Source organism: Xiphophorus maculatus, chromosome 18, assembly GCF_002775205.1.
Source record: "Xiphophorus maculatus strain JP 163 A chromosome 18, X_maculatus-5.0-male, whole genome shotgun sequence".
NCBI classification, from domain to species: domain Eukaryota; kingdom Metazoa; phylum Chordata; class Actinopteri; order Cyprinodontiformes; family Poeciliidae; genus Xiphophorus; species Xiphophorus maculatus.
In genome coordinates this window covers 23,921,703-23,949,135 of record NC_036460.1, presented here as the reverse complement: position 1 = coordinate 23,949,135, position 27,433 = coordinate 23,921,703, and the positions used below count along the sequence as shown (strand labels likewise).

Sequence of the window (27,433 nt, the reverse complement as noted above, 5' to 3'; positions counted from 1 at the left end):
TTAGGAGTATGACTTTAAAAGAAATGAATATGAATAAACTCTAACATGACCTGTACACAGGTTTTTGAACTAGACAAAACCTTTAAAATCAAGTATTCAAACTTTCCACTCAACAGATGCTGATTTGCAATTCCCTCTCTAAAAACAATGCATTTATGTTTTTAAATCTGCCCTCCAGGGGGCATCTGAATATATGGAAATAACATCCATCTAAAAAAAAAAAAAAAAAAAAAACAGAAGAATTTGAACTGAGTGGAAGGACATGAAGACATCTGAACAAATCCACTCTGATTAACCCATCACTTTGTTCTTAAGAGCAAATATACAAAATGTGAGCCAATGGCATAACCTGGACACTCGGGCATTTTCTCTAATTTTAAACACTGAAGCACACTGCTGTGAAACGTTCGCGTCTGAATAACCGCACAACACGTCCGATAGAGTCACGTTTTATTCACAGAAATATAAAGTAGTATGTCAATTACATCACTTTGTACAAAATTGCACAGACTCTTCAAAACTCAGTCAGACAACAGAAAGTTCAGCTGTGGGAGAGTTACGTAGAGCAGAAAGAAGAGCGGTCGCTGATATGTGGGACGGGTCGGGGCGTTTTCTCTCTCTCCACTGTTTCATAAAGAAGAACCGGTTGTACATAAATAAGACTCGATAGGAAACATGTCATTTACATGGGTGAAGGAATAACTGGCTTTCAAAAAATAGGATTCTTATTGGCACATGAGCTGCTCCATTCACCTGTTCGCTGAAATCACATTCCAGGCTCGGTGGCCATACTCGATAAGACACGTTTAACTGTGTGTTTCCAATAAAAGTAGCGTTTTGGGGTTTTCTTTCTTTAAGAGAACAGTTTTCACATGAAACTTTTGCCATTTATAATCTTTTTGGCAAACTGAACAAAAAAAAAGTGTTTGTTTCTGGCCCATCGCTACTGCCCGTCTGACGCAATAAACTTTGTTAATTTTATCGTTCATACTGGATTCGCAAAATAACCCAAATTAGGTTGTTTTTCAAACTGAATGTTACATACTTTGAACGTAAATCAGTTTTTTTTCTTGAAATAATTTGCATAAAACCTCAGTTCGTACAGCAAAACCCCATCTTTCTATTCAAGCATGGCCACCTTGACCACTTTGTCCTAGTCAATACCCACAAGCTTACCTGCAGAGCACACACAACAGTCCCCAACGCTGCCTTTCACACACACACACGCACACGCACACACACACACGCACACACACACACCCCTACAGGCCCACACACACACACACCCAAAAAGAAAAGAAAAAAAACATGTTGCAAGTTCCCCCAAATAAAGCTGGGTTTTGTTTATTCCTCAAGGTGTTATTTCAAAGTAATCTTATGTTAACAGAGAATCTAAACTATGGGTTACCACTGATGGTGATGAGTGTGAATACGGAACCGCCACCAGGACGGAGGAACCCGGAAAAGCATGTTTCAGAAACACCACTGCAGCACACACACACACCATTAAAAATATCTGGACTCTAATACACTGCCACACATTCAGAGTAACAACCCGCTAACACGGGAGCCGTCCTGTCCGGTTCATAGAAACTATCTCAAACCTTTTAGCAAAACAAACACCTGACCTTGTGTCTGGATGTAGTGACCTCACTGAAACTTTCAGAAACCTTTACAGATGGCATTTTTAACATCCGGTCTTGCAAAAATAGCCATATCCCTCTAACTTTTCCCACAACTTGTCACTCTAAAATACAAACTTTAGTCTATTTTAATTGGGGTTTTACGTGACAGATCAACACCGAGTTGTGCATGATTGTAAAGCAGAGTGAAATTCACGAATGCCTTGTATTTATCTACACACATCATCTTTGACCAACTTCCCTGCCCCCGCTGAAGGAAAGAAGTCCCACAGCATGACACAGCTACCACTGTGTTTCCTCATGGGGATGATGTGTTCAGCATCATCATGTATAATGTTGGGCAAAAAGTTTAATTTCGTTGTCTCTTTCTACTACATGGATCGTGGTGCAGTAGAAAACTTGGAATATTGTTTTATAGCCTAATCTTGATTTAAAGTTCCAAGTTCTATGTGTTTCTTGGTCTTCTTGTTCAGTAACGTACTCCAGCTGTTCTGCGAAGCCTCAGCAGAACAGCTGGACTTAAAATGAGATTAAGTTTTATGCAGGTGGACTGAGGGCGGTTGGCTACAGTGGACTTTTTCTTAGGTTTATCAGAGTAAAAGGGGGGCAGACTTTGAATGTAAAACACATTTTTAAAATTTTCATTTGTAAAAATTAAAACAAAGATGTATCATTTTCCTTTCATCTCACAACTTACTTTACTTTGTTTTGATCTAACACATAAAATCCCTCTGACCGAATGTGGAAAAGATCCAGGGCTATGAATACGTTTGCATTGTAGATTTTAACCAGAGATTAAACTCACATTTTTAGGGGATGTTAATCGACTCCTCCTGCTTCAGTCTGTTCTGAGTTCAGACTAACTGTCAGGCACCGAGGCCCCTCAGGCTGTTCAGGTTTAGGAAAAATACCTCTCAGCTAACACAAACACATGTGCTAGCTGTCCCAGTGTTAGTGTAAAGACCCGGAGCCGGACTCTGAAGAGAAAATCCTCGGGGGACAGCGAGGATATCCGGGACAGATTCAAAGCAGCTTTACAAACATTAACAGGATGCTCCGAGGAACTGAGCGAGAGAGGCGGGGGGTTTCTGCAGGGTCATTTCAGACTCTCAGTCCTCTGGCAGGGCGGCGACACCGGTTCCGCTCCTGAGGAACTGTGGGTAAGGCCGAGCAGAAAACGGACAGAGGAAGTGAATCGAAACCATATGACTCCATCTGCCTGCAATCATCCACACTATCAAGTTTTTCTATTTATTTATTTTTTTTTGTGCATCTTAACCTCTTGTTCTGTGTCCGTTACCCACGTCCTTGATATCAAGCCAAAAGAGGAATTTGTTAGCATGAACAGGCCGTTTGGCATCATTTGCTTCCCAGGAAATTTCCCTGGAACAAAAATAAGCCGAGGAAATGAGGAGTGATTTGGATCAGGGTTGTGTTGTTATTGTTGTTTCTTTAAATGTGCGGAGTTGTCCTTGACACCTTGTGTTTTCAGGACGTAAACAAGCCAAACGTTTTTTTTGTTAGTTTTTTTTTTAGGATGGTTGCTTAGTAGAAGGAGTACTGGTTCTCCACGGCGCGGGCCCTGCGGGTCCCGTCGGCGTCGTGGTAATCCTCGGACGCACCGCTCGACGCCTCCAACAGGCGCTCGGAGCTGTTGCTCCGGCTCTGCAGGCCGCCGCCGCCGCCCAGCCCCGTTCCGGGGTCGCTCCGGGAGAGGGATGGTAGGGCAGTGGGCGAGGACGAGGTGCTGGAGGACAGGGGCCCGTCGGACGAAGGCCCCACAGGAGCGGCAGTTCCGGGCGGGTGAAGGGCCGGCTGGACGGGATCCGTTCTGCAGGACGCATCCCGAGGAGGAGTGAAAACCGGAGGCACGGTCGCATCTGTGGCAGAACAAAGAAAGTGTTTTAAAAAGTGGACACGTATGTAGAAACGAAACAACAACTCTGGTCGCTGTTCGCTGGTCCTCCTGGAAAGTCGGGAGTAAAAGGCTCCTTCATGAATCGGCATGTAAACACAGGCAGTGTGTGCCTCCTTTATTATCCCTTCTCTTAGTGGGCAAGAACACCAACAACACTGAGGCCAAAGACATGCCTGAGCAGCGCATCAATACGGCCTTTTACACCTCGAATGAAACCCTCGCTTTATTTGCATGCGAGCGAGTGGATGAGTGTGTGTAGGACCCGCGTTTGGAAAAACAGAGGGCCTCTTTGTGACCGTCGGGGTCTAGTCAGAGTCCAGGCCTGCATGCAAAACTTCAGCTGTATAATTCCCCTCCCCTTACTCTGCTGCACAGAGGGGAGGGGGAGCATTTATCCAAGGAGGGTGGTAGGATGAGGGAAGGTCAAAATCTGCCATCCATCAACACGAGCAGCCACCTGCAAGTTCCTCCTGAATTGCATTTAGGTGGTTAAAGAGATTTTAGCTGATATACGTCATTTGAAATCACATTAAGGTCCAAACAGTCAGTGGCTATTCAGGACGACCGACAGTCATGATAATATGCAAAAGCTCTACAAGAACAGCCTTCAATGTGCTTTACTCGGATTTTATGCAATTACAATGCAAAGCAGAGAGTAAAAATGGAGTGTAGGAGAAACTATACATGTTTTTAGAATAATAAAAAGAGAAACATGAATCTCTAGATTATTTTTAGAACTCAATTTGTTCCAAGTCTTTTAGGTTCATCTCCAGCAGCTTTGCAAATCTAGAGGTGAAAGTTTTTATTAATTCTTCTGTGCAAAAATCACTAACAACTCAGTCCTATTGAATGTATAGAGTCTATAAACATCCATTTTCAAGCGTTTGAAATCAGGTCGGGACTTTGACTGGGTCATTCTAAAAAATATGTTTTGATATTTACCGGGGTTGTCGAGAGTCTGGCTAGTTTGGCCCAGATGGTTGATGCATATGGGCACTTTTTTTTTTTTTAAAGGAATTTTCACCAACAAAATAAAATCTTATAAAAGTATTTGTCTTTTTTAAACGGGGAGCTATTGTGCATTTTCCAAGTTCATGGTGTCATTTTGTAGCACAATCAAGTAACTTTGTTACCTTCATTTGATATGAAAATGCTACATATATACAACATGACTAGAAAAGAAATTGAACTTCACAATGTGACGCCTGGAAATTGTCTCTCTGTCTCTTTAAGAAGATCCTGTCCTTTCTGAGATGCCTTCAGCATCACAACAATGCTTCTCAATATGCCTTTTACGATCATTCATAGGAGGCTGAGTAGAAGGTCATATATTGTGCCAGGTGTTTGCTAAGTGCCGCTGCCACTAGTCTGGAGGAGCAGAGTGAGATCTTTAAAGCACTCCTGAATGGCTGGGTTGGAGGATTTCTCAAACATGCATGAAAGAATCAAAGCAACACTCCAGCTATGTTTTTGATGAGGGAATAACATTACGACATTACGTAAAGCTCAAAGCTGATTTTACATAATTCCCCCATCCCCTCTAACAACACGATACTTTTATTATTTTTAAGTAGGACCACAAACATCGCCCTTGCTTTATTTAATGTTCTCCTTTTCCGATCAGCTAACTTTATCCCTATCCTTTTTATTCACAAATTTTCTACAGTAAATCTCTGAGCCCTTTTCCTAACAGCTGTGTAATGTACAGACATTAAACTAAACACATAGAGTTAAAAAGGAGTTATTTTGTTGTTTTAAGGGAGCTACAATACTACTAAATACCCCATTTAGGTTATATTTTGTACAAAAAGTGGGAAGCAATCAATTATTTCCCTCAGTATGTGGTTGTGACTACACAAGATGACTTTTGTAAGACCCTCTATGTGTTATATGTGGCCTGCTCAAGTCTGCGTGTCGACATACCTGCAGCGGAGCTTCGCTGAACCTGCACATACGAGCGTAACGTGATGTCGGCCGATCCGCCGGACTCCAGGGGAATCGGGTGGGCGTGGAAGTGTCTCAGCATGTCCGTCACAGTGTGGAACCACAAGTGGTGGACGTGGCACTGGCCGTTCTCATTAACGGACAAACGTAAATGCTGCAGGGAGCAGAGAGAGAGAGAGAGAATGAACAGAGAACGTTGCCAAGGTAAAGAAAAGATTTTAAAATCAGTCCAAAAAAAAAGAAAAAGGAAAGAAAATGGGCCAGCTGATGCACAGAAACCCGGACATAGGACACTATGTTAAGAAGCGTCTTGTTGCGGGAGAAGAGTGACAGCATCCCGAGGCTGACACCAGGGGAAATGATGGCAGCTGACACTTCCTCAGCACAGCCGACTGGCAGGATGTGATGGCCTGGGATCACGTTACATAAGAGAGCAAAGAGCTCTGATGTTACAGAGACTTTCCTAGGAAATGACAACTTAGCTGGCTGTCAGCTGCAGAGGCTAAAAGTATTGGGTTAAATCTGTTATTCTGGATGCCTAACGTCAATTATCCTAATTAAACAATACATTATTAGGGTTTTGCTAGTTTCAGGACAGGCTTTCAGGTTTCACCAACTGAAATGTAAGACTTTTTAAGAACATTATGAATGAAATTTAAGACCTACATCCCAACACAAATGTACAAGAGAAATGCACATATTTTTTTTTTCAGGGGACCAAAATAGTGAAATTTCTGTTGTCTTTTTGTGACTCTTGGCAGCGGCTTTATACTTCTGACCCGTCATATCGCTCTCGACAAACTTTAGCCTCGTAGGGTTGAGCTTTTTTTTCACATAATGTTTGCAACCTCATATGGTTCGGCAACAGAATTGATCCAGTAGCGAAGATGAATGCAAATATATGTATACTTTCCCATGATACATACAAGAAAGCAAGCTAGCTGGCTAGTTGTTACTGACGGCTTTAACTGCCTCCAGACACAGGAAGCAGTGAGTGACGACGCCTCACTGCGACTCAAACTTTTGTCTGATACAAAACCCCTGTAAGAGAAAACTTGTCGTGTTAATACATAAGGCCATCGTACATTTTCTTTACTCAATTGTTTTAAGGCCTTAATTTAGATTAATGAATATACAACTTTTTAAGAATGCACAGACACCCTGAAAGAGATGACAGAATCCACCATTTTAAGGTGCTCCTGTCCTCACAAGGTCTCACCTTGGCTTTGCCCTGGAAGTTGAAGGTGAGGACGTACTCGCCCGGCCGCGTCTCGCTCTGACGAATCACGAAGAGCCCGTGGCTCCTGGTCCCGCCTGCAAGCACCAGCTGAGCCGCTCGAACACGAGACAGAGTACCGTGAAACCATGGGTAACCTGCCAAACTGGCATCGCCCTCTGGCTCCTTTGTTCCTTCGCCACCACCTGAACAATGTCACAAGTTAGTTGTTTCTTTTTTTTTGTATGGTTTCTTGAAAAAGCGTTCCAACACTTAAAACGTTATGTTTTCGTCATGTCACATTGACAAATTAATTGTATTTTATAGGTTTAGCTACGTAATAGGTGAACAGATGTTAGTTCAGGTGTGTCCAAAGGGCGGCTCGCCAAACTTTGGAGAGATATTTTAGGCAAAGTTAGACTATAAAACATTGTAACAATCTTTGACAAACAACTGTTTAATCCATTGACTGAAAAATGGAAAGAGTATGACATAACTGGAACCTTAACAAAATGATTGCTTCCTGGAGGCAAGAACTCAGTTTAGGTTTTAAATTTTACCCAATTGATAACGTCCGGCTAACGTTATAAAGTTTACCAGAAATCGTTTGCGCTGTAAACGAACAGATTCTTACTGTGGAGGAGAGACAGTTCTTCTCTTCTGTTTCAGCTCAGAAGTACTGAGCTGAACAAGATGGTTAATGTTATTTCGATATTTGGACGGACTGAACGACTTCTTTCACTTCCTCAGCTGCCATTGCTAAATCTACAGGCAGACTACAATACTAAAACAGCACGGAAAATCAACATCAATCATTCACGTCTTCATCTGTTCGCTGACTGCCCTGGTATATATCAAATTCACCACAGGAATCCATTTCAATGGGAGAAAGCCCAAACAGCTGGAGATGAGAATCAAGTGGAATAACCAACCTACTCAGTCACATAAGATCCCAGTAAAATACATAAAGTTTGCAGTTGAAATGTCACAGATTTTCAAGTGTCGGCCATATTTCTGAGAGAAAAAGCAAAGCGGCGTTCTGCTACCTGCAGAAGCGTTGGAGCTCTGGGCCTCTGCGGACTGCAGGAAGCGCTCTAAAGGCATGTGTGAAGGGTGCTGAGTGAAGGGAGGCTCCCTGCATCGAACTGAGGGGGCGCTGTAATGATCTGATGCTGTGGGACAGGACCTCTCTGGAGCACGATACACACCTAAAAAAGTATATATAAATCAGGACCTTTTTTCCAGCATCAAAGCATGTAAACACTGTTCAAAGTGCAGCGTAGAGTGAAGTCTCGGCTCACCCTCGGAAAGCAGCTCGCAGCTGCAAGAGGCCACCATGGAGCAGTCTTTGGAGGCCTGACCGTGAGGACATGACGCCAGCTCGATGTCATCGCCGCTGTCTCTATACACAAGGAGGCAGGTCAGAGCAACCGCAAGAGCGTATACACAGGAGCAAACAAACATTAGCCGTATCCTATCAGGGTCCTGCGCGCCACCACTTCCTGCAAACGCCAAAACAAATAATCTTTCTGTTTACATAAGGACCTATGCCGACAAACGTCCAACTAATCCAAAAAAACTGAGCGGCACAAACCTGTCCATGTTTGTTGCTCAAACAGCCTGTCAAAAAGTCCAGTAATTGGATGATTAATGACTGCGTGTGTTTCCCTTTCCCCTCTCCGCTCCCCTCCCCTCCTCTCACTTCCTCCCTCCGTCTTCAGTCAACAACAAATATTTATCTGCCAGTTTACCCGGGGTCTATGCAGTCCTGGATATCAGCAACCCAGGAGTTTTTCTGCAGAGAGTCGATGGTTTCCAGGATGTACTCCCCCCCATTCTCCACCTGTGAAAGCAGCCAAAAACATCAGTCACACACTGAGCTCCGTTCACTGCATCATATCGCAGCTCTGCCTGTTTTGCAAGTGACCTGTTCTCCAGCTTAAAGTCACCTCTGTGCTGCCGCGTTTCTCCCCATTTTGGGGGCATTTTAAGCGACTCGGTTGGCGTAAGCGTGGAGCTTGGGCAGAGCGTACCTTCAGAACAAAAGTGTTGTCCTTGTCGGGCATCTCCAGCGGCATGGTGGTCCTCACCTCCACGATCGCTGAGAGAGGGATGCTCACTTTAGGCTTTGAACACTAAAACCCAACAGACAAACGGACTCGTTAAAGCTCACACGTTGTTCTGCGTGCCTAATTAACAACAAGATGAAGATAGTCTAGATTTTTTTTTTTTTAAATAATTTGCTGCTGATTTAGAATCTCTAAAATTAGATTCGCCTGAAAGAAGTCAAATAAAAGTCGGACCCGTTTCCAGTTTACTCTAGTGTTGATTTGGATGGACGGGCAGACAGTAGAGGTTGTGGACTTAAAGTTTTACGATTGTGATAACAATAAAAAGTGGCGATATTAACTAGTTAATCCATTTTTTTTAAATCCCACAAGCAGATATTACAACATTCACATATGCGATACGTCTCTTTAGGACTCAAATCACATGACGAAGTGTGTTTTGTATCACTGAACTGCACACAGCAAACTAAACTAAACCAACAATACGGTCAGGTTAAACTCCATCAACTGGAAGTTATTGTGACAATCAATCAAAATTCTTATCTTGATAAGAAATTTATCACAATAAATTATAAAAGACACAATAAATGTCCCTAATGGATGGATGGATGCACAAATAGATTGATGGACGAATGGCACTAACAAAAGTTTCTGGAAATTAATTTAAAAAAGAAATTCCCAGCTCTTCGGTGTTGAAGGAAAACACAAACGCTTCTCTGAAAACAGTCAAGAAATGAGTGAACCAGCAGCCAAACACCAAAGAAAAGAAAGTCTGAATCCCTGGAAGCTAAATATAAAGAAACAACTTTGATCCCATAGTTACAGTTTTAATTCTCTTAAAAACAAAAGCTTCCCTTTCAAACAAGTCGACTGTAAAAGCGTGGACCCGGTAGTTAGAGCGCCACATCTGCAAATATAATTAAACCAATGATAGGAAGAAGGAAGAGCAAAAACTCTGCTCTGGGCCAAGTCAGTCCGTTTTCCCTCCGTTTCTGGTTTCCCACACTTCATCCCAGCAATCTCTCCTGCAGGCTGACAAATAAAACATTCAACAGGACAAGTTTACCAGGGCGACGACACGGGGAGGGCAGGTCCCGGCAGGCCCTCTGCAGAGCCACATGGTAATCTTCAATCAGAGTCCGTGAGCATGTTCAGGGCAGCAAATGGCGTGTATTTTGTGCGCATTTATTTACGTGTGTGTGTTGGGAGGGGGAGACGGAGCAAGGAGGAGGCTGAGCGATCGTCTGGCAGCGGCTTATCAGCTGATCTGTCTGGAGTAACGCTGCACTCATCTCAATCTGCCTGTGCAGCTGGCTGCCATCCACACCCACAATTCCCTTTTTTATTTCCTGGACCAAATGTCAAAAAAAATAAATAAATAAAAATCACTTCCTGTATTAAACCATTCACTTCCTGTATTAAACTACCCTGTTTGGGGTGAGACCAGCCTCTGAGGGAACCGTCTCCTTAAAAGTGTCACTGGTTCTTATGGGCCGAGGTAAAGATGAGCAAATAGGTCTCAACCCGTTTTTAATGTGTTACTGCATGGAATAATGCAAGATAAATGCAGGGGTTTGTTTCTGCTCAGTTTGTGATATCAGGCAGTTCTATAAGGTTCCAGAGGTTTCCCACAGGGTTACGCATCCTCCACCATACTTAACCGAGGGCATGAAGTGTTTTTCATTCATGTTTTAATCGCTATTCTGACTGCATGTAAGTAGGAGCAGCTGTCGTAGTTATTTCCTGAGTTATGAAACGCACGTGAAGAAAACTGATGATTTTACTGGGATTTTTACAGTTGCAACAGGTTTGGTAATGGAGGTGTCACAATTTGTTTTGTTTTTTATGTTTTTCTAAATTCTTCAGGGATAAATTATGATGTTCTGACACAATACTAGTTTATTTTATGACTTTTTATTCATCTATGTGGGAGTTGGTCCAATAAGAGAAGAAACAATCGTGCCAAAAACATCAAGACGCCACGAATGAAAACGTGTGGAGTGGCATGCAAATAATACATTTAGGTAACTTTAAGTTTTAATTTTAAGAACTCTTACAAAACATGATCTCAAACTTTAGAAGATATTTAAGATGGATTTGTTTTATTATAATAATTTACTATATTCCTGTAAAAATGTGCTACTCTTGAATGACTTTGCCCTCAAGACTGCATTTATCCAACTTTCCAACAGTTTTTCCTTCCACCTAACTTTCCGTTAATATTCCTGGATTCAGCAATCTAATCAGCCAGCGTCATTAGCAGTTCGATTCCCTACCCGTCTCTGTCTGTCGTGTTCCTACGTGTGCTGTGAAGCGGAGTAAGAGTGTGCGGCGTCATGACACAGACCGTCGGCGCTGCGTTGCAGAGGAGCCGGCAGATTGATGACCCCTGGCAGGAACCGGGGACTCGGCGCGAGTGAGACTTTCATGAGTCAGTTTATCTCTCCAGCACTTCGGAGCGACCGCTGTTGTGATTTGTAACACGTGAATGGGACGGTGGTGATGAAAGACGTGCAGTATGTGTTTAGTAATGAACCTGCCGTCCAGGCAGCAGATTAACACCATGAAGCTAAATTATTCCTCTTTATTTGTTCCTCTTGCGGTTCTCGCTGGCTGGGCAGAGCGTGAGGTCACCCTCTAAACTATTTTTGGTTCCTTTTTCCTGCTTGTCCCGGCACCTGGCTCGCCCAAGATGGGGAAGCAATCAATGTGAACATGAAAAAGAAACTCTGAGATCCTCTTGCCTTATAAAAATCAATGAGGCCGCCTCTGGATGTCTCTGCAGCCTCCCTCCTTTTCCCACCTGTCCTCACCGCTCTGCTGCCCCAAGCAGCCGCTTCCACGTCCCCACCAGCCACGATCGAAGGACAGCAGCAGATTTACACGCACTCAGCCGCACAGCCTCCTGGCCTACTAAAGGTCACGGGGCAACGATGTGGAAATCCCATGCAGCCAAATGCGAAAGGTGCACGCATGCTCAGGAGCGTGTGGCTGTGACCCGCGCTGCAGCGCCGGATCGCATAGCTGAATTTTAATCTGGCATTCAGGAAGGGCTGCAGCTCCCGCTTACTGTCATCATTGATTTTTTTTTTTTTTGCTCTTCTACACTGCAAAAACACAAATCCTACCAAGTATTTTTGGTCAAGCTTCTAGTCTAAATATCTTGGTACACTTGAAATAAGACAAAACTAACCTAGAAGTAACTTTTCAGCAAGATATATTAGTTTGATTTAAGTCAATAACTGCTTAATATTGGTGAAAAAAATCACTAGTTATATGTCAAATAATCTGCCCGTGAAACAAGACATATTTCCTATATTATAAGATAAAATGTCTTGTTCCACTGGCAGATTATTTCATATATAACTACTGCTTTTTCATCAATATTAAGGAATATTGACTTAAAAAGATCCTATATCTTGATAAAAAGTTACTTCTAAGTTAGCACACTTCAAATAAGTCGAAGCTAACTTGGTAAAATTTTGCGTTTTTGCAGTGCACTTAAACCTGAAGATAGTAAAAATGCACAAAACAGAGATAAATGGTATTTGATGATATTAAAGCTGTCTGTATGGCATCCCCGTAAAACAAAATGTGTAAAAAAAAACACATCTAGAATAAGAAAATGATGGAATCTTGGTTTTCCCTCACAGTCAGATCATCATTTGGTGACATAATCTATGTTACATAATCTATGTGTGTGTTTTATGCGCTATGATACATTGCAAAGGGAAGAGGGGCTGCAGAAGATGTTGGTGAACAGAGCAGAGGCAAAACCTGATCACCAAGAGTGAGTCTAATCTGAGAATCTGCTGAAGATAGGAACATGCTACGGATTAAGCACAACAACTTAGGTTTTATCTTATGCACTGAATAAATGTAAATGGATGTAAATTCAACCTTTTACACCTCGCCAGCAGGGCGACGCCACAAGTTGCAAGCCACTCTCTTTCTGTTCTGTAATCGCAGAACACGCAGGGAAAGCGCACGCGGACCGTGATCTCAACGGATCAACTTGTGTGATGTAAAAGGAGGAAGTGATCCAGGAGGAGAAGATTCGTGGATTACAGTGGATTTATCATCTGAAATGGATTTTAGTGTTTGTCAAGGTCAATGAAGGAGATACCAGTAAGGAGAGACTGTACTGGCTGCTGCCGCTTCGTCTCTTAGGACTTCTGAGCGAAATAAAACCCAAATAAATAAATTAAAAGTTTTCCATAAAATGCTTTAGGCCAGAAGTTTTCAAAGTAGGTGAGACAGAAAATATAAACATGCACCTCAACTCAACTATATTGTCTCTCTTATTTCTGTAAACCTTTTGCAGTTGCTTCATGCTATTTTCTTACATGTTTCACTGGTGTTGTAGGTGTTGCTTTAGCTATGCGTAGCACCTCATGATATAATGATTCAGTTGCCATAATTTTTTACTTTACTTTAGGACATTCCCCCATTAAAATGCTCTCTTTACAGACAAAACAGAACCATGGGAACAAAAGTGTAAATAATCATGTTCATACTTCCTTCTTTTTATTAAAAATTTTGCTTGGTTCAGACTGTCACTCACCATCATCGCTTTAGCTACTAAAAATCGATCATTTTTCCTCTCTGGCATGAGCTTGTTGAAGTTGGTTAAGTGTTTGCAGTTGCTTTTCCTGGTTTATTGTTCTCGCCTTTTTTTGAGATGATATACCTGAACCAAGAAACTGACTAGAAAAATGTGCCCACGACATCAGCATACCTTTGGAGGAACGTAGAACTCCAGCAGGAACTTCTCCCCACCGTCCTCCCGCTTGGTCTTCCTGAGCAGCAGGCGGCACTTCTGCCACTGCGCGGCGCCCACACAGTTCGTGTCGTCGGCCACCATGTACCTCAGCGCCCCCTCCCTCTGGATCTCCAGCAGCTCGGCCTTGTGGCCCTGGGAACTCCGGGGAAGCCTGAGCTTCTGGGACCACTTCTCGCTCCCTCCCGCCTCGCCTCCCGCCCCGTTGGCCCTCCTGGCTCCCGAGGGGGCGTCGGGCTCCGGGGAGGCCCGTCTGTGCCACATCTCCTTCACCCCGTCCACGACACACAGACTCATGTTCCTCAGGGAGAAGCCTTTCTTGAAGCGAGCCTTTGGGTGGCTGACAGACACGTCCTCTGAGCTGCGCGACTGTCCCAGAACGGACATCTTGTGGTTCTGCGAACCCCTGGAGGAGGTGCTGCCGCCACCGCCTCCCCCGTCCATCCCTCCTCCTCCACTGTCCATGCTGTCCAGAGACTCACTTGAAGCCCCAGTGTCTTTGCGCTGCTGGTAGAGGTCGTGGCCGTAGGTCAGCGGGCAACCCTGGATTCCCAGGAAAGGAACGATGCTGTACTTGGTCGCCGCGTTGCAGCCGTCCTCCCCCGGAGAGGACGCCCGTTTCTCCTTGGCCTGGGTCAGCGCCGCAGAGAAGCACTCAAGAAAGTGGTTGGCGAAGTGCTGCGAGAAGCTGGCATCGGCGCCGGGCGAGTCGTAGCACGGGTTCTCCGACAAGAAGCGCTGGAACTTGTCGGCGAAGTCGGCGGCCGAGGCTCTGGCATGGAGCTCGCAGAACTCTCTCCAGTCGGGCAGTGGACACGAGGAGGAAAGCTCCGGGCTACCGGGCAGCACCGCTCCGTTCATCACTGGGCCATGCCAACCCACCGAGGAGAGGCTGGGGAGGAAGAAGAGGGAGAGACTGTCTGTCAGTGTGGATTAAACAGAAAAAAGAAAGAGAAAGAAAGAGAAAACGCTGGCCTTGGATCACATAAAACAGCTGGGGAACAGCCTGCGTGTGAGATGGTGTCAAAAGGAAGAAGCAGACGTGTGAATGGAGCAGACTGTGGGCCAGCTTGCATGTATCACCAAGATGATATTCATAAGAAATACAGAAAAATACAATTCAAAATTGCTTGGTTTATTTGATGGGTTTTCTTTTTTTTTTTGTTTGGACAGTGAGAAGATGCCCGAACCAGAAGGCGCCCAGTGAAGATGCTAACTCCACACAAAAGAACCCAGGATTCAAACCCAGAACCTCCATATTACCAAAAATCTGTATTTAATGCTCTGTTAGATCTTATTAATATAAGAAATGCACTGAAAATGCTTTTTGTGCTTGGCTGCCTCTGATGGGTAGGCTTGCAAGCAGGAAATCTCTCATCCACTCAGACAACATGTGCTCTTAACAGGTCATGCTGACATCACTTGGTGTGGAAGTTGTTACTGAGGGTTGAGAACTCTAATTTAGCAAACGCCAGAATTACCGAGGATTTTAAACATGTAGAGGAAGCGTCTAGAGAGAAAACTGTATTTTCAACAGGTACTACAGCTTTTTTAACACAAAGTTAAACGCTAACAGATAACCAGAAGCTAATACAGAGACGCTTCCCTGTTTTATCACTTTAAGGAATCCAATTTCATCTTTCATAGAACATGTTGAGTTAGGAAATGTTGAACCCTGATATAAAGAATAAAAAAACGAACAGAGAAAGGCTTCTTTAAAAATGAATAAAAACAGTAAATGACTAGATGATATAAAGATGAAGCACAAAAGGTCTGAGCGAATAGCTATCTGTACATCACTGTAATTTATTTTGAATATATCTTAGAAAATGAATGCCTTACCGTGTGGCACACTTCTATTTTCAAGTTTAAAAAGTTCTGTAATCTGTCTCGTAAAATAGAAAAGTTTACACTTCACTTTTATTTTAGTTGGCTTTTATTTACTGATGCCTCTGAAGGACGTTACTGTCCTAGTAAAGTTTCGACGGTTCTGACCTTTAGGATTTTATTTTAGAACAAAACAAACAACACGGTTAAAAGATATTTAGATTCAAGTAGATCACAGACGATTTTTAAAGACATTTTTATGTTTCCAATTCATGCTGAGAAGAAAAAAAAAAAGCAAAAACATTGTTATTAAAATCTGGCCATCTTGGAAGGGGAATAATAATGTGTTGAACACGCCCTCGTCAGGTTTCCCATCAGTCCAACAGGAGACTCAGTGAAACCACAGAGATTCAGAGGGTTCTGATCCAAAAACATCCATCAGTTCCAGTTTATCACTTGCATCATTGTGTCCTCTCCAGTGCTTGTTTTTATTTTATTTTTTTAAAACTTCTAGACAAAAGTTGCTGACATCCACTGTTTCTTCCCTAACATGCTGGTTCGCGTGAATCAGCTTCTTCTCCTTCCGGGCTGCAGCTCTGCCAAATCGCATCACATCGTGGACTAAACTTTTCGCTACACTGGGAATCTAACACAAAGCCACAGTGACGCCGTGTCAGCGGCAGCATCCACTCAGACATCCGCACACAACCCATCCTCCATCTTCCCCCTCTCTCTACAGCTGCACATCAGCGCCTAACGCAGCGTCGTCCTACGGTGCCAAACGATCCGACGCATGTTGGTTTTGATTATTCCCCCTGAATCACATGGATAAGAGGGAGATGTGGCGTGAGCGGACAGGAAGGGGGAAACGCGCGGCGGGGCGGCCGGACAGAGAGATCAGATTATCTGAGCTGTTTGAACTCTGAAAACAAACGCATCTTTCCAGGGACTTCTCCTCATGATGCTTCTGCGGGAGTTCCAGGGCTGATTGAGGGTTTTAATAGATTAAACATAATGTCTTTATAATGACAACACCAGTCTCTCTTTTGTTTTTGTTTTCTTTTCTCCCCGAGATTACAAGATGGGATAAAAACAACAGTCCGGATCGGAGGAGGAGAAAGCAAACGAGAGCGCTTCCAGCTCTTTGAGGATCCATTTCTAAGCTCAAAAGTAGCTGGACGCTGAGACCTGGAGCCAAAGTTTCAGATGCTTTAAAGGACAGGAAATTAGTGAGATGACAGAATGACAAAGGAAATGTTTTCTCAGATCGACTTAGTGGCTTCTCTTCTTCACTTCATCTTCATCACAGCTTTATTATTGCTGTAGGATTATGACTTTAGGATAAGGTTTGCAAACAAATGACAAACATATTTGAGTATTGATGACAGCTTCAACAGAGTGGACCCCCAGTTTTCACAGGGTTGGCCACCCACTAAACACTGAAATCCAGAAACACTTGAGATCCTCTCTAAAAATGATTTTAACTGCCTATTTTAATGGTTCACACAGCTAATCTTAACATGCGTTATTACACACAGTGCACCAGCATTTCCAAAGACGCTGGGATTCACAGTCTTCCTCGTCTCCACTTCAGCCAATCAGTGTCGAGGAAAACAAATCGCAATCCTGGTTTGGTTGCTTTGGAAACGCCAGCGTCAGGTAGCGTTGTGTCTCAGTGTTTCAGCTTTCCAAGTTGAGTTTTATTTTTTTGAAATAGTTCCTACGCTCTACAAAACAGGCGGCAAATATGTGGATGCATAAAAGCTGACCAGCAAATAGGAAGGAGTCCACTTTACTTGAGGCTTCTAAGGTGAATTTTACATTTAATATACTGATTTTTATACTTCTGAATAACAAAAAAAAATCGCCTTATGTGCCATAGGTATTTACAACTCTGGCAAATGACATCTTTGTTATGAGACAGACGACTCAACAACATTATAAGTCGGGTTACAGCTTTTTTGTGTGAGACTGGCTGAATGTCTTCTTGACATGCAGAATGTGTTTTCACAACCCTCGAAATACATCAGCCCTCAGTTTCTGCTTCCCAAGCTTCCCTTATTAATTTTACACACGCCGATATTTCAATAATGACATATTATGCAGCCCTAATAAAAAAACTTAGTGATTACTAGAGCATCGATGTAAGAAGTGGGTCAGAATTCTTACACAACAATATGATAGATATTGTTTATGTGCCAAATGTGCAATTACTAATCCCTTATTCTCTGTACTGTTTGCCTAAAAATACAGCAACTTGACAGACAAATCTGAATCTTGGAGTCTACTTAGTTTTCCCCTCAAGACTTTTCTGACACGCGTGGAAACTCGGTTTTCCGTAGATTGTTTGAGTGAATCAGATTTAGCCGCTGCGACGTGATTTCAAAGGCCGCTTGCTCCGGCTGGCTGAGCGGTGAAGCCACATGAGTGAGCCGCTCACACGTTTCCTCTTATTTTGCGCCCTGAAGCTTGAATCACGACACAAGGTCCAGAAATAGAAGCAGTTACATTATCAGTCATCAGGTTACACAATCCCATCCCAATAGGTTTCACACACACACACACACACACACACAGAGGGAGGGACGGAAGAGAACAAAATGGTTTTCATTTTGGGATTAACACCTAAACAGAGGAAGATTGTTTTCTTCTCATTCAAGAATTGATGAACTCATTCATTAAATGCTCCATGTATTCATACCTTCAGGCCACACAAGCTTTGTGAGCCAAACTGCTAATCATCATGCAGTAATAATCACCCCCCTCCCCAGCTGGTGAGAGTGAATGTTGGTGTGTGTGTGTGTGCGTGTGCGTGTGCGTGTGTGTGTGTGTGTGTGTGTGTGTGTGTGTGTGTGTGCTGCTGATGCTGGGGAGCAGGTCAATACCCATTCAGCTATTTAAAAACCTGCACTCGGCCAACTTTCCACCCATTCAGCAGAAAAACCCAGCACACGACGAGGTGCTTCTGAAACTCCTGCCCTTCCTCGTTCAAGGATATTGAACCGTCCACTGTCTCTCTCTCTCTCTCTCTCTCTCACACACACACACGCCCACACACCCACAACACACGCACAGTCATTGAGTCAGCATGAAACTAAAGCTGTAAGGCTCTGGAGGAAGTGGACAGCATTATGGTTTTCTGGGGCTCAGCAGACTACTGAGGAGGCAAACTGGCATCTGGAGGGAAAATGATGACAAAGAAGGCAGGAGGAAGAGGAGCAGGAGGGATGGAGGTGGAGAGAGAGGTGGCTTCTGGGTCCACTGCCACAAGAAGTGTTTTATTAGGATTTTGGGTAATAGACCAACACACAATAATGCACAACTGTGCACAAAGGTAAAATTATAGATGGGTTTTCAGAACAAAAATGGGAGAAAATTGTGCCTTTTGTTGTACTCAGTACTTAGACACCCCTAAATAAAGTCCAGTTTCCTTCAGAGGTAGTTTGTACAGTAATTCACACAGGCATCCTGTCCAAAGAAAAACAAAAAGTCGTAATCTGAATTTAACGAAGTATATACACAAAAAATTAAGAGACAACTTAAAAATGATCATTTTCTCTGATTTTACTTTTTATAGGTCTATGTTTGAGTAAAATGAACTTAGTTTTTTTTTTTTTATCATTATTTTATGAACTACTAACAACATGTCTCTGAAACTCCAAGCAAAAGTTTAATATTTATTTGCAGAAAATGAGAAATGGTCAAAACGACGAAAAAGATGCGGCGCTTTCAGACCTCAAATAATGCAAAGAAAACAAGTTCATGTTCATTTAGAAACAACAATACCAGTGTTTTAACTCGGGGAGAGTTCAGAAATCAGTATTTGGTGGAAGAACCAGGAGGTTTTCAGTGGGGTTCAGTGCAGTGGGCTCTTAACTTTTTGCAGAGCTGTAGATGTGAGCCTCCTATTGGATTGTTTCTGCATGGGCTGTTATTTTTCAGCAGGCAACAAGTTATTTAACACCAACTGATGCAGTAAGCAGCTTCTCAATACTCTAAACAACCATGTCTGAGGATGAATCCTGCATTTCTGTAAAAGATGTTTGCTGTGTAAGAAGGGCCAAATCATTAATGCATGAAGCAGAAGCAAAATCTGAAGAAATGGCAGAAATTACTACAAATTGGGTTGAGATCTGAGATTATTAAAAAATGGGAGGATAGCGGGGAACCGTCGCCTCTGAGGAAGAAATGTGGTTGGACAAAACATCCAGAACGTTTGGTCATCTTTTAAGCATTCGGTGAAATAGATCTGATAGAGCCATCATTGGAGGAGCTGCAGAGACCCACAGCTCTGGTGGAAGTATGTTGTGTTTACAACGCAATTTCTGGTAAGCTTCATTGAGCTGGTGTGTTATGTACGTCACATCCAAACGTTAGCAGTCGGGTAAAATCAGTTCCATTCATTTCAAACCTCAACAGAGTTCAGTCCAGGCCTCCAACTAGCAATCGAGTCTCAATAGCCGAGGGTCCAGACCCTCAGTCTGCACGAAGCGTAGCGTAGAAAATAGGTTTGTTTTTTTTACCAGGCTGAGTAGATGGAGGTTCTGGAACAAACGCCTCCAGGTTAGCACGAGGATTACTCTTGTCGTTTCATTCTTTACGTAGCAAGGACAAAAACAAAGGTTGGTCATGCTTGTGCAGGTGTGAACTCAAAAATTGTGGTCTTTTATTTTTTAAATATCCTCAGTGAACTTTCACTTCCTTCTGTTTACATCTGTGGTAATATGTCCAAGAGGCTGGTTTTAAGTAATGACTATAACAAATTTTTACACAAGAAATAATTAAAACAAGCAGCCATCTCATCCCTGTTAAAAGAGAACAATTAAAACATAGAGCATCAATGCGTAGAACGAGCTCTGCAGACGGTAACGCTGTTTTGGCAGATTGGCAACAAATTGTGACGCTGCACAATTTAATGCTGGTATATTGCCCACTCCCAGTGATATTAATATGTTTAGAAATGAGAGTAAGGTGGGGGGGCGGGTTCCACGTGTAAAGACGAGGGACGATGTTTAAACCCAGCTGCTAAAACAATCAGTGAGTTTGTGAAGGTGTAGGAGACGAGGGGAGCGTAAAGAAAAGCAGACACACTCCAGGACGAGAGGCAGCGGAGATTCCCCACATCAACACGAATCCCTTCAGAGTTTTTCAGCTCCACTGGACCAGAACCAAAGAGGGGGTGAGAAAAGGGCAAACTGAAGGCGAGTCATGGGGAGGCTGAAGGTGTACGCGGTCCAACCTTCAGGCCTCAGAAACCCTCCCGTCTTCCTGCATAAATCGCCTATCTGTTGTAACAATCTACCACTGCCGAGCCTCTTCCTCCTCGTTTTTCACCCAGGGGAGTGGGGCAGATATCTCTGTCAGATAGTCGGGAGTCGTGTCTGCAACGGGAAACTGAGTGGGGAGGAGAGGAGAGAGACATCGCCGCGCAGGGACAGCGATCAGCTGAAGCCCGCAAAACACATCGTACAACCACCGTTCCCTATGCGAGGCTACGAGAGAAACGACAACGCTGCAGGCTCCTGCGGGAACACTGAAGACAACTCGGCCTCCGTCACGCGGAGATGCGTGCAGGTGTGTGTTGCTGAAGCTCGGCACCTTTGCAGAGGTGAACAGTGCGCGCGTGCAGTCACAGAGTCGCCTATGTCGTCCATGCCGCCTCGTGCCTGCAGAACTCCCTCTGTGATCAGCTGATGAGGGTGATTGGTGACGTTGCGCTCTCGCCGCGGGGAGTTCGAGCCTAGCCGCGTCTTCCAAGATTAGCCCGCGTCACAGCACGACACGCGACCTCGGAGCACGCGCAGTGCAGCACAGCGACGTACAACATCTCCAACACCGTAATAGTCGCGTTAACTAAAAGCCTAGCACAGGTGTAAATAACTAGGCACGCGCCACCTTGTGACATGCTGTTAATCGCTGTAATAAAACAAATCTGTTAAAAGTAGATTTAGACAATGGAGAACAAAAGACCAATGGGCATTTTGGTTGGAAGTTTTAAAGGAGCCTTAGAAGACCAAACTACTGACAAGCTTTGCTAACGACATTACTGCCTCGTTTCCACGGGGCGGTGCGGTTCGGTACGGTAGTTTATCGGTTTCCAGTTTATCGGCTACAGCGGAGCTAATGGTGTCCCACAAAACAGCCCGTTGACTGAGGGAGAGACAAACATCTCGTCAAGCATGACGTCACGTTTGTCATCACACTAGCAAGACGACACCCGGGCAGGTGGGAATAAACCCACCTGCCCAGTAAGAGTCCGTAAAATAGCCAACCTAACTGTATCGACCTGCTACAAACCACCACATAAATCTCCAGTTTTATCTCTATGATCTACGATCAAGTCATACTTTTGACGCTCATTTGCATCAAAAGTATATTGTTCAACAGATCTAATAAGATAAGAGAGACGACAATGTTTAACAATGAAAGATAATAGTTGTAAAGGATGCATGAAATGTGGTGTGGTTGGGCAAAGGAAACTTTTAGGTGATATTATATATATTATGAATCATATATATTTGGTGCTGATATATCGTGCATCCCCATATTTTTTTCAAACCTGGCTCCCTGGAGGTAAACAATTTCATTGCATAAGAGGATCTGATATGAAACCTTCATAGAGTAGCTATGTAGTAGAAAAGATGCACACTTTCTTATCCTGATTATTCTAACAGACTTGCTTCTAAAAAGTCTATAAGAAAAATAAATTTAGTCTTGTTTTTCAGACGTCATTGGCGGCAACGTTAATTAAATCGATGACAGAATGGAAAACTGCCTGGTTTCACCGCCATATTGCAACGACAACTTACTTTTTTTTTTACATTTGATTTTAAGTTATAGGACAACACAGAGTAGTGAATGATTGTGACAACAGCCCGTGGTTTCCAACATGTTTTAAAGATAAGAATTGTGGGAACTGTGGTTCGATATTCATTCTTTATTCGGAAACCCCAAAAGAAAATTCAGTGCAACTACATTCGGAGGTCTTCTTTAATAAACAATGTATGTGCAATTTAATCTCAGACGTCATTAGGGAACAAATCATACCATCATACAGAGCAAGAATCACAACAGACAAGTCAGGTTTTAGAACATTATCTCAAATTTTGGACATTTCACAAAGCATTGGTCAGTCCTTCATCTCAACGTGGCAACGACAGCAATCCCCATGAGTGGGTGATCAAAGACAGGAGTCATGAAGAGACGGTACAGGAGGGGTTAAACGTGGCAGCAAGAGGAAAAGCAGAAATGGGGGTCAGCTGAGATAAAGTTTTAGATCTGCTGCCTTCAAAGCGGTCGCTCGGTGACCTTTAACCTGATCGCCGATAACCTCGTCTCTCCGCAATGAGCCTGAACGTCGCGCGGGAGAGTCGCACCGTCAGAAACACACGCAGACAAACGGGGGATTTTTCTTTTTCGTTTTTTTTCCCCCTCCCTCTGGCACACAGACGCACATCATGAATGGGATCCAGCCCCGATCCAGACACTGATACACCCCGCTGCATGCAGCCACTGTCTCTGTGCAGGAGACCATGGGCGTGTTTACAGTATGTTACTGCAGGCCGCAGATAAGAATCCAGACATGATGAGGACAGGCAGATTTTCCCTGCACCAAATTACCTAAGTGCTTTTCCGGTTCACCTGCGATGGGGGCAGAGAGGGATTTCCGTCCTCTTCCAATAACGTGGAGAGCAGAGCCTCACCACACACATATTAAACACATTAATTAGCCTCTCCAGCCAGACCGTCGTCTCCCTCTCTCTCCCTTTCTCTGGCGAGGTTTGACGATGTAAGCGTGGAGTGAGCTCAGGCATCCATATGGCAGCCGGCGATAAAGGACGGACTGCGTGGGAGATGCACATTGCACCGCTGACTTGTATTTCCTGTCTCTCACCCACCAGGTCTAACTGATTTCACAGATGACCACGGGCCTCTCGCAGAGCCGGGCGGAAGCAGAGAAACGCTCCAGAACCCCCTTTATACTTCACTAACCGGGATTCAATTTGGCTAATGTAGAAAACAGCAACAGGAAGTCGGTTCAGTCGCTTTGTGTGACATCCCCTCTTGTCTTGGTTTATCCAGCATTTTAACATTTTTTGTTGACAAAATGTTTCACTTGTGATATTTTTAAGTAGAGTCCATCCATGTTTCTTGAGGCTTTTTAGAGGATTTCAACTTATTTTTGTTTGTTTGTTTTAAGTGCATATGCTTTACCCTTCCCACGTGAATCGCTCAGGGATGAACTGGTTTTGCATCTGCAACCAATCAGTAACTGGATCTTTGTGCGTTTGTTACAAGCGGCCTGCTACAAAGGTGCAACTGTGAACATGGGGAAAAATGACAAAGCAGAAACAATTTGACAGATTTTAGCAGCAACATGGAGGTTTCAATAACATGGCATACAGTGGATAATCTACTGAGGCACATGTGTCAAACTCAAGGCCCGTGGGCCAAATCCAGCCCGCCATACCTCTTTATGTGGCCCTCTGGATGCTAGACTAAACACTAGTTGTGTTTAAATATTATGTTGTCAATCAAATCAATGCAGTTTTTATCCGTTTCCTGCCAGGTTGTCGTGGAAATTCACGCAAAATCAACAAATCTCTGCTCTTTTTTTTGCATTAATATGTAATTGGGAGTTTATTGCAGATTTCTCTCAAAAACTTTCTTACTTGTACTAATCAGCTCCCTCAGCCTTAATTGATGTCGGATTATAGTCCGTGATCTACACAGTGAGTAATAAAAAGTCACACGTACCAAGATAAATAAGCACAAATATCGCAAATTAGTACCACCAACACTTTGATTTTTACTGCAAAAAAAATAAATAAAAGAAATCACAAAAAGCATCACAAAATCCTTGAAGGACTGAAAAGATGTTCAAAAGTATTATTTAGTTTTAAATGTTGATATTTTATCAGTTTGTGAACTGGTTTCATTAATACATTCTGGCACAACCGGCCCTTTAAGAGCATTCATGATCTTGATTTGGCCCAAACCGAAAATTAGTTTGACGTCCCTGAACTGAGGGATGATGGATCCGTCAGGTTCCGGGTCTCTTTGGAGTGTGAAATTTAGCGATCTCTCACAGGACCAACTCGTATCTGCGTTGTGGACATTTTCGCTCATTTTTCCACTCTTTTACGCACCTCAAATGGCACAAGACCTTCTTAAAGTAGGAACAGATTGACCCAGGATTGATACTGAAAGTCCAGTGACACAATTTCCATAGCTAAACTGCAAAAGGTTTCGTGTGGGGACGCATCTACCTTCACATTTTTGTCTGTATGTCAAAACTGGGACTGTGAGGTAAAGTGATCAAAATGATCTGTCTCCAAAAAAACACGCTACGAACTAAACCTTCACAAGTTCAGCCCCTTCACTCTAGAAGTCACTTTCATGAAGATTCAGTTTAAGACTCATATTTCATTTGTGTCGCTTTACTTCCAGTGTTATTTTTTACTTCTGTTCCAGTTTCTTCTTTTTTTATGCTAATTTGATATGTTTTTCTTTAATAAAATCCTCCTCTCTACTGTAAAGCAGACGTTTACATGACTCCATTAAAGGATGTCCGTCAGGGATCAGAATTGCATTTCCCATATTTTGTTATCTGGTTCAAACAGACATCAGAACAATAAGTAGAAGTAAAAACTTCAGAAAATAGTGTTAATTTTAAATGCATTACAATTCAAATTTGAGCCATTTCTGAGGTCATTTATTGCCACAGATGATTAAAATGCTTAAGTTAAAGGACAAATAAACAGAAGCTAGCTAGATCTGTTTACAGATACGAAGTAAAAGAAGATGAACTTGAAACAACAGGTGCAGCTGGTATGAAATTATGTCTTGTATCCTCTACTTGTTGGTTTGCTTCATTAATTAAACAACAAGCTACAAAATATGTCGCTGTGGTCTGATGTTGGACAGAAAACGGGTGAAAAGCAGATGAAGTCCAAAGGAAACTTTGAAATAGCTGAAATTTTATGTGTTTGCAAAACAAAAATGTATTCGAACATTACGCTTGTGTTAGCAGTATACGTCAGTATCTAATAACGTGTGATGAGATAATTCAAGGAGGAGTAAATTTGGTTTCATCCAGTAGTTTTGAAGCTTCTTATTTGATCATAGCCGTGGCGTCTCATCAGGTCTGTTAGGAGTCGTTGCTGTGGTTACGTGTCAAATCAAAGCAAAATCAAGTGATTTTTCTTGTCGTGTTTTTAGTGAATTTAGAGCAACAAATATCCAAACACGTTCTTAAACAAATAGATTTCCTCCATTGCTTATTGTCAAAACCACAAGGCTACATGTTAGCATAACACCTGGCTGCTGGTTAACAAGCAAAGAGCAGCTGCTCCTATAATAGGGGTTCTAAGTGAATAATGTCTTGGATTATAAATAAAATGTAAAAACACAGAACGGTATCATTTTTAACAATGAAATGGAAGGACGCGCTGTAAACTAACCAAAGATTTTGTGAAACACAAAAGCTTGGATGTCTTTCATTTGAGTTCTTTTGGGTTTTTAACCTCGTGGTTCTGAGCGAAGGATGACAGGATGAGCCGTTTAAAAGTATTATTAATGTTTGTGTGTGTTTTTTTTTTTTTTTTTTTGAATGTGCAAAAAGATGCTTCTAAAGATATAAAAACACAAGGCTATAAACACATGTCAGGATGGATCGGTGTTATCCAGGTATTGATTGTAAAATTCGGGATCAGTCTTTAGGTGAACATCGCTCTCTGTGGGATCCAGGGGGGCAAAGGTCAGCAGGTATCTTCAGGACAACTAGAAAACTAGTATTTTCAGATTAGAATAACCAACCTCACATTAAAATAAGTCAACCCGAGTGATGGTTCCCCCGTGGTGACAGCGCTCTTACACGGAGCCTCGGGTTGAAACTGGACAAGTTTCACTTGAATCCCGCTCCAGATCCCACACGCCCCGATTTCCAGAGAGCAACGACGCAAACGCTTCAGACCACGGAACCGGATCCCTCCAGCTGACCGGGCTGTAAACGCCTCCCAGCCAGCAGGGGCCTCCTCGGTCATGGAGAGAATCAGACACATTAGGGCTTCATATTAACTGTCTGTCTGCTGACACACGAGAGAAAGTCAATAGCAGGCCTGAAACAGGGCCGCTGCGGGCCTATTTAAAGCCCACAGTGGGTCGGTGTGCAGCCTGCGCGCTGCTTGGCTTCATGAATGGGAGTCGGCGGCAGCCTCCTGCTGAATGGCTGACAGCTCCCGGTCCGGATGAATGGGAGCCCGAACAAATGACTGCGGATCATCCGGAGCGGGGCTCTGCTGCACAGAACATCCCACCAGGCCGGACCGGACCGGACCACACCGTGCTCCTTCAATTAAGCCTCCTAAGTGGATTATCGGAGAAGCCCCTGTTTCTCTTTTTACACCATGACCCCCTCCTCTTCCTCTCCCTCTCGCTGTTTAATGCCATGCAGAGCCCGATGCGCACTCTCCCCCCATCGGTCCTCACCCCTCTGCTCTGCTCCGGCCCATCGCACTCGCTTCCCTGCCATCCGAACCCGAATCTTCCCGCAGGTTTCCTAGCGCGGACGCTGGACGAAGCGGGTGCAACAAACAAGCAGATTATTCGCGAATCCTGCATTTTTACCATCAGCATTGTTATTATTGTTGTCCTTCAGAAAGCAGAGCGCGGTTCTCTCGTCGGGAGATAAAGAAGGTGTGAGGATGAATAAAACCAGGTCCAAACGCAGCAGCAGCAGCAGCAGCAGCAGCAGCAGCACTCACCTCAACACGCTTTCATAGGATCTCCGAGGCGATCCCGGTGTTTTCCAGTGAGGATGTTCAGTCGGTGGTATCAGTCATGGTTAGTCTGCCCCCATCCCCGCCCCTCCTCTCCCCACCGGCTCGTCCGACGCTCTCCTGTCCGGTTTACAGGAGCTGAGCGGCGGCCAGCTCGTCCTCCATCTCTGCGCGGCGCACTGAGCTGCAGCTGCTGCTCAACACCGGGCTCTATTGCTCCACAGAGCCAGAAAACCAGCAGGAGCTAAAACAACAC

The 27,433-nt window shown here is 43.6% G+C and overlaps 1 protein-coding gene across 1 annotated transcript; it reads right to left on the bottom strand.

The window, feature by feature from the left end:
* Positions 1 to 433: 433 nt before the first annotated feature.
* Positions 434 to 27,433, bottom strand: sh2b2 (SH2B adaptor protein 2). Its single transcript, XM_005808001.2, has 9 exons — positions 27,163 to 27,433; positions 13,529 to 14,462; positions 8,755 to 8,856; positions 8,473 to 8,564; positions 8,023 to 8,123; positions 7,768 to 7,929; positions 6,725 to 6,927; positions 5,485 to 5,659; positions 434 to 3,523 (listed from the first exon to the last, which is right to left on the bottom strand). Exons 2-9 carry the CDS (start codon positions 14,429 to 14,431, stop codon positions 3,189 to 3,191), a joined length of 2,073 nt encoding a protein of 690 aa, XP_005808058.1. The 5' UTR covers positions 14,432 to 14,462; positions 27,163 to 27,433; the 3' UTR covers positions 434 to 3,188.

Excerpts from the sequence above, each read along its gene's own strand:
- sh2b2 (XM_005808001.2), bottom strand. The coding sequence starts at position 14,431 with ATGAACGGAGCGGTGCTGCCCGGTAGCCCGGAGCTTTCCTCCTCGTGT. Across the intron at positions 8,565-8,754 it reads ACAACACTTTTGTTCTGAAG|GTGGAGAATGGGGGGGAGTA; the intron begins GTACGCTCTGCC and ends CTGCTTTCACAG. Across the intron at positions 8,124-8,472 it reads CAGGACTGCATAGACCCCGG|AGACAGCGGCGATGACATCG; the intron begins GTAAACTGGCAG and ends CCTTGTGTATAG.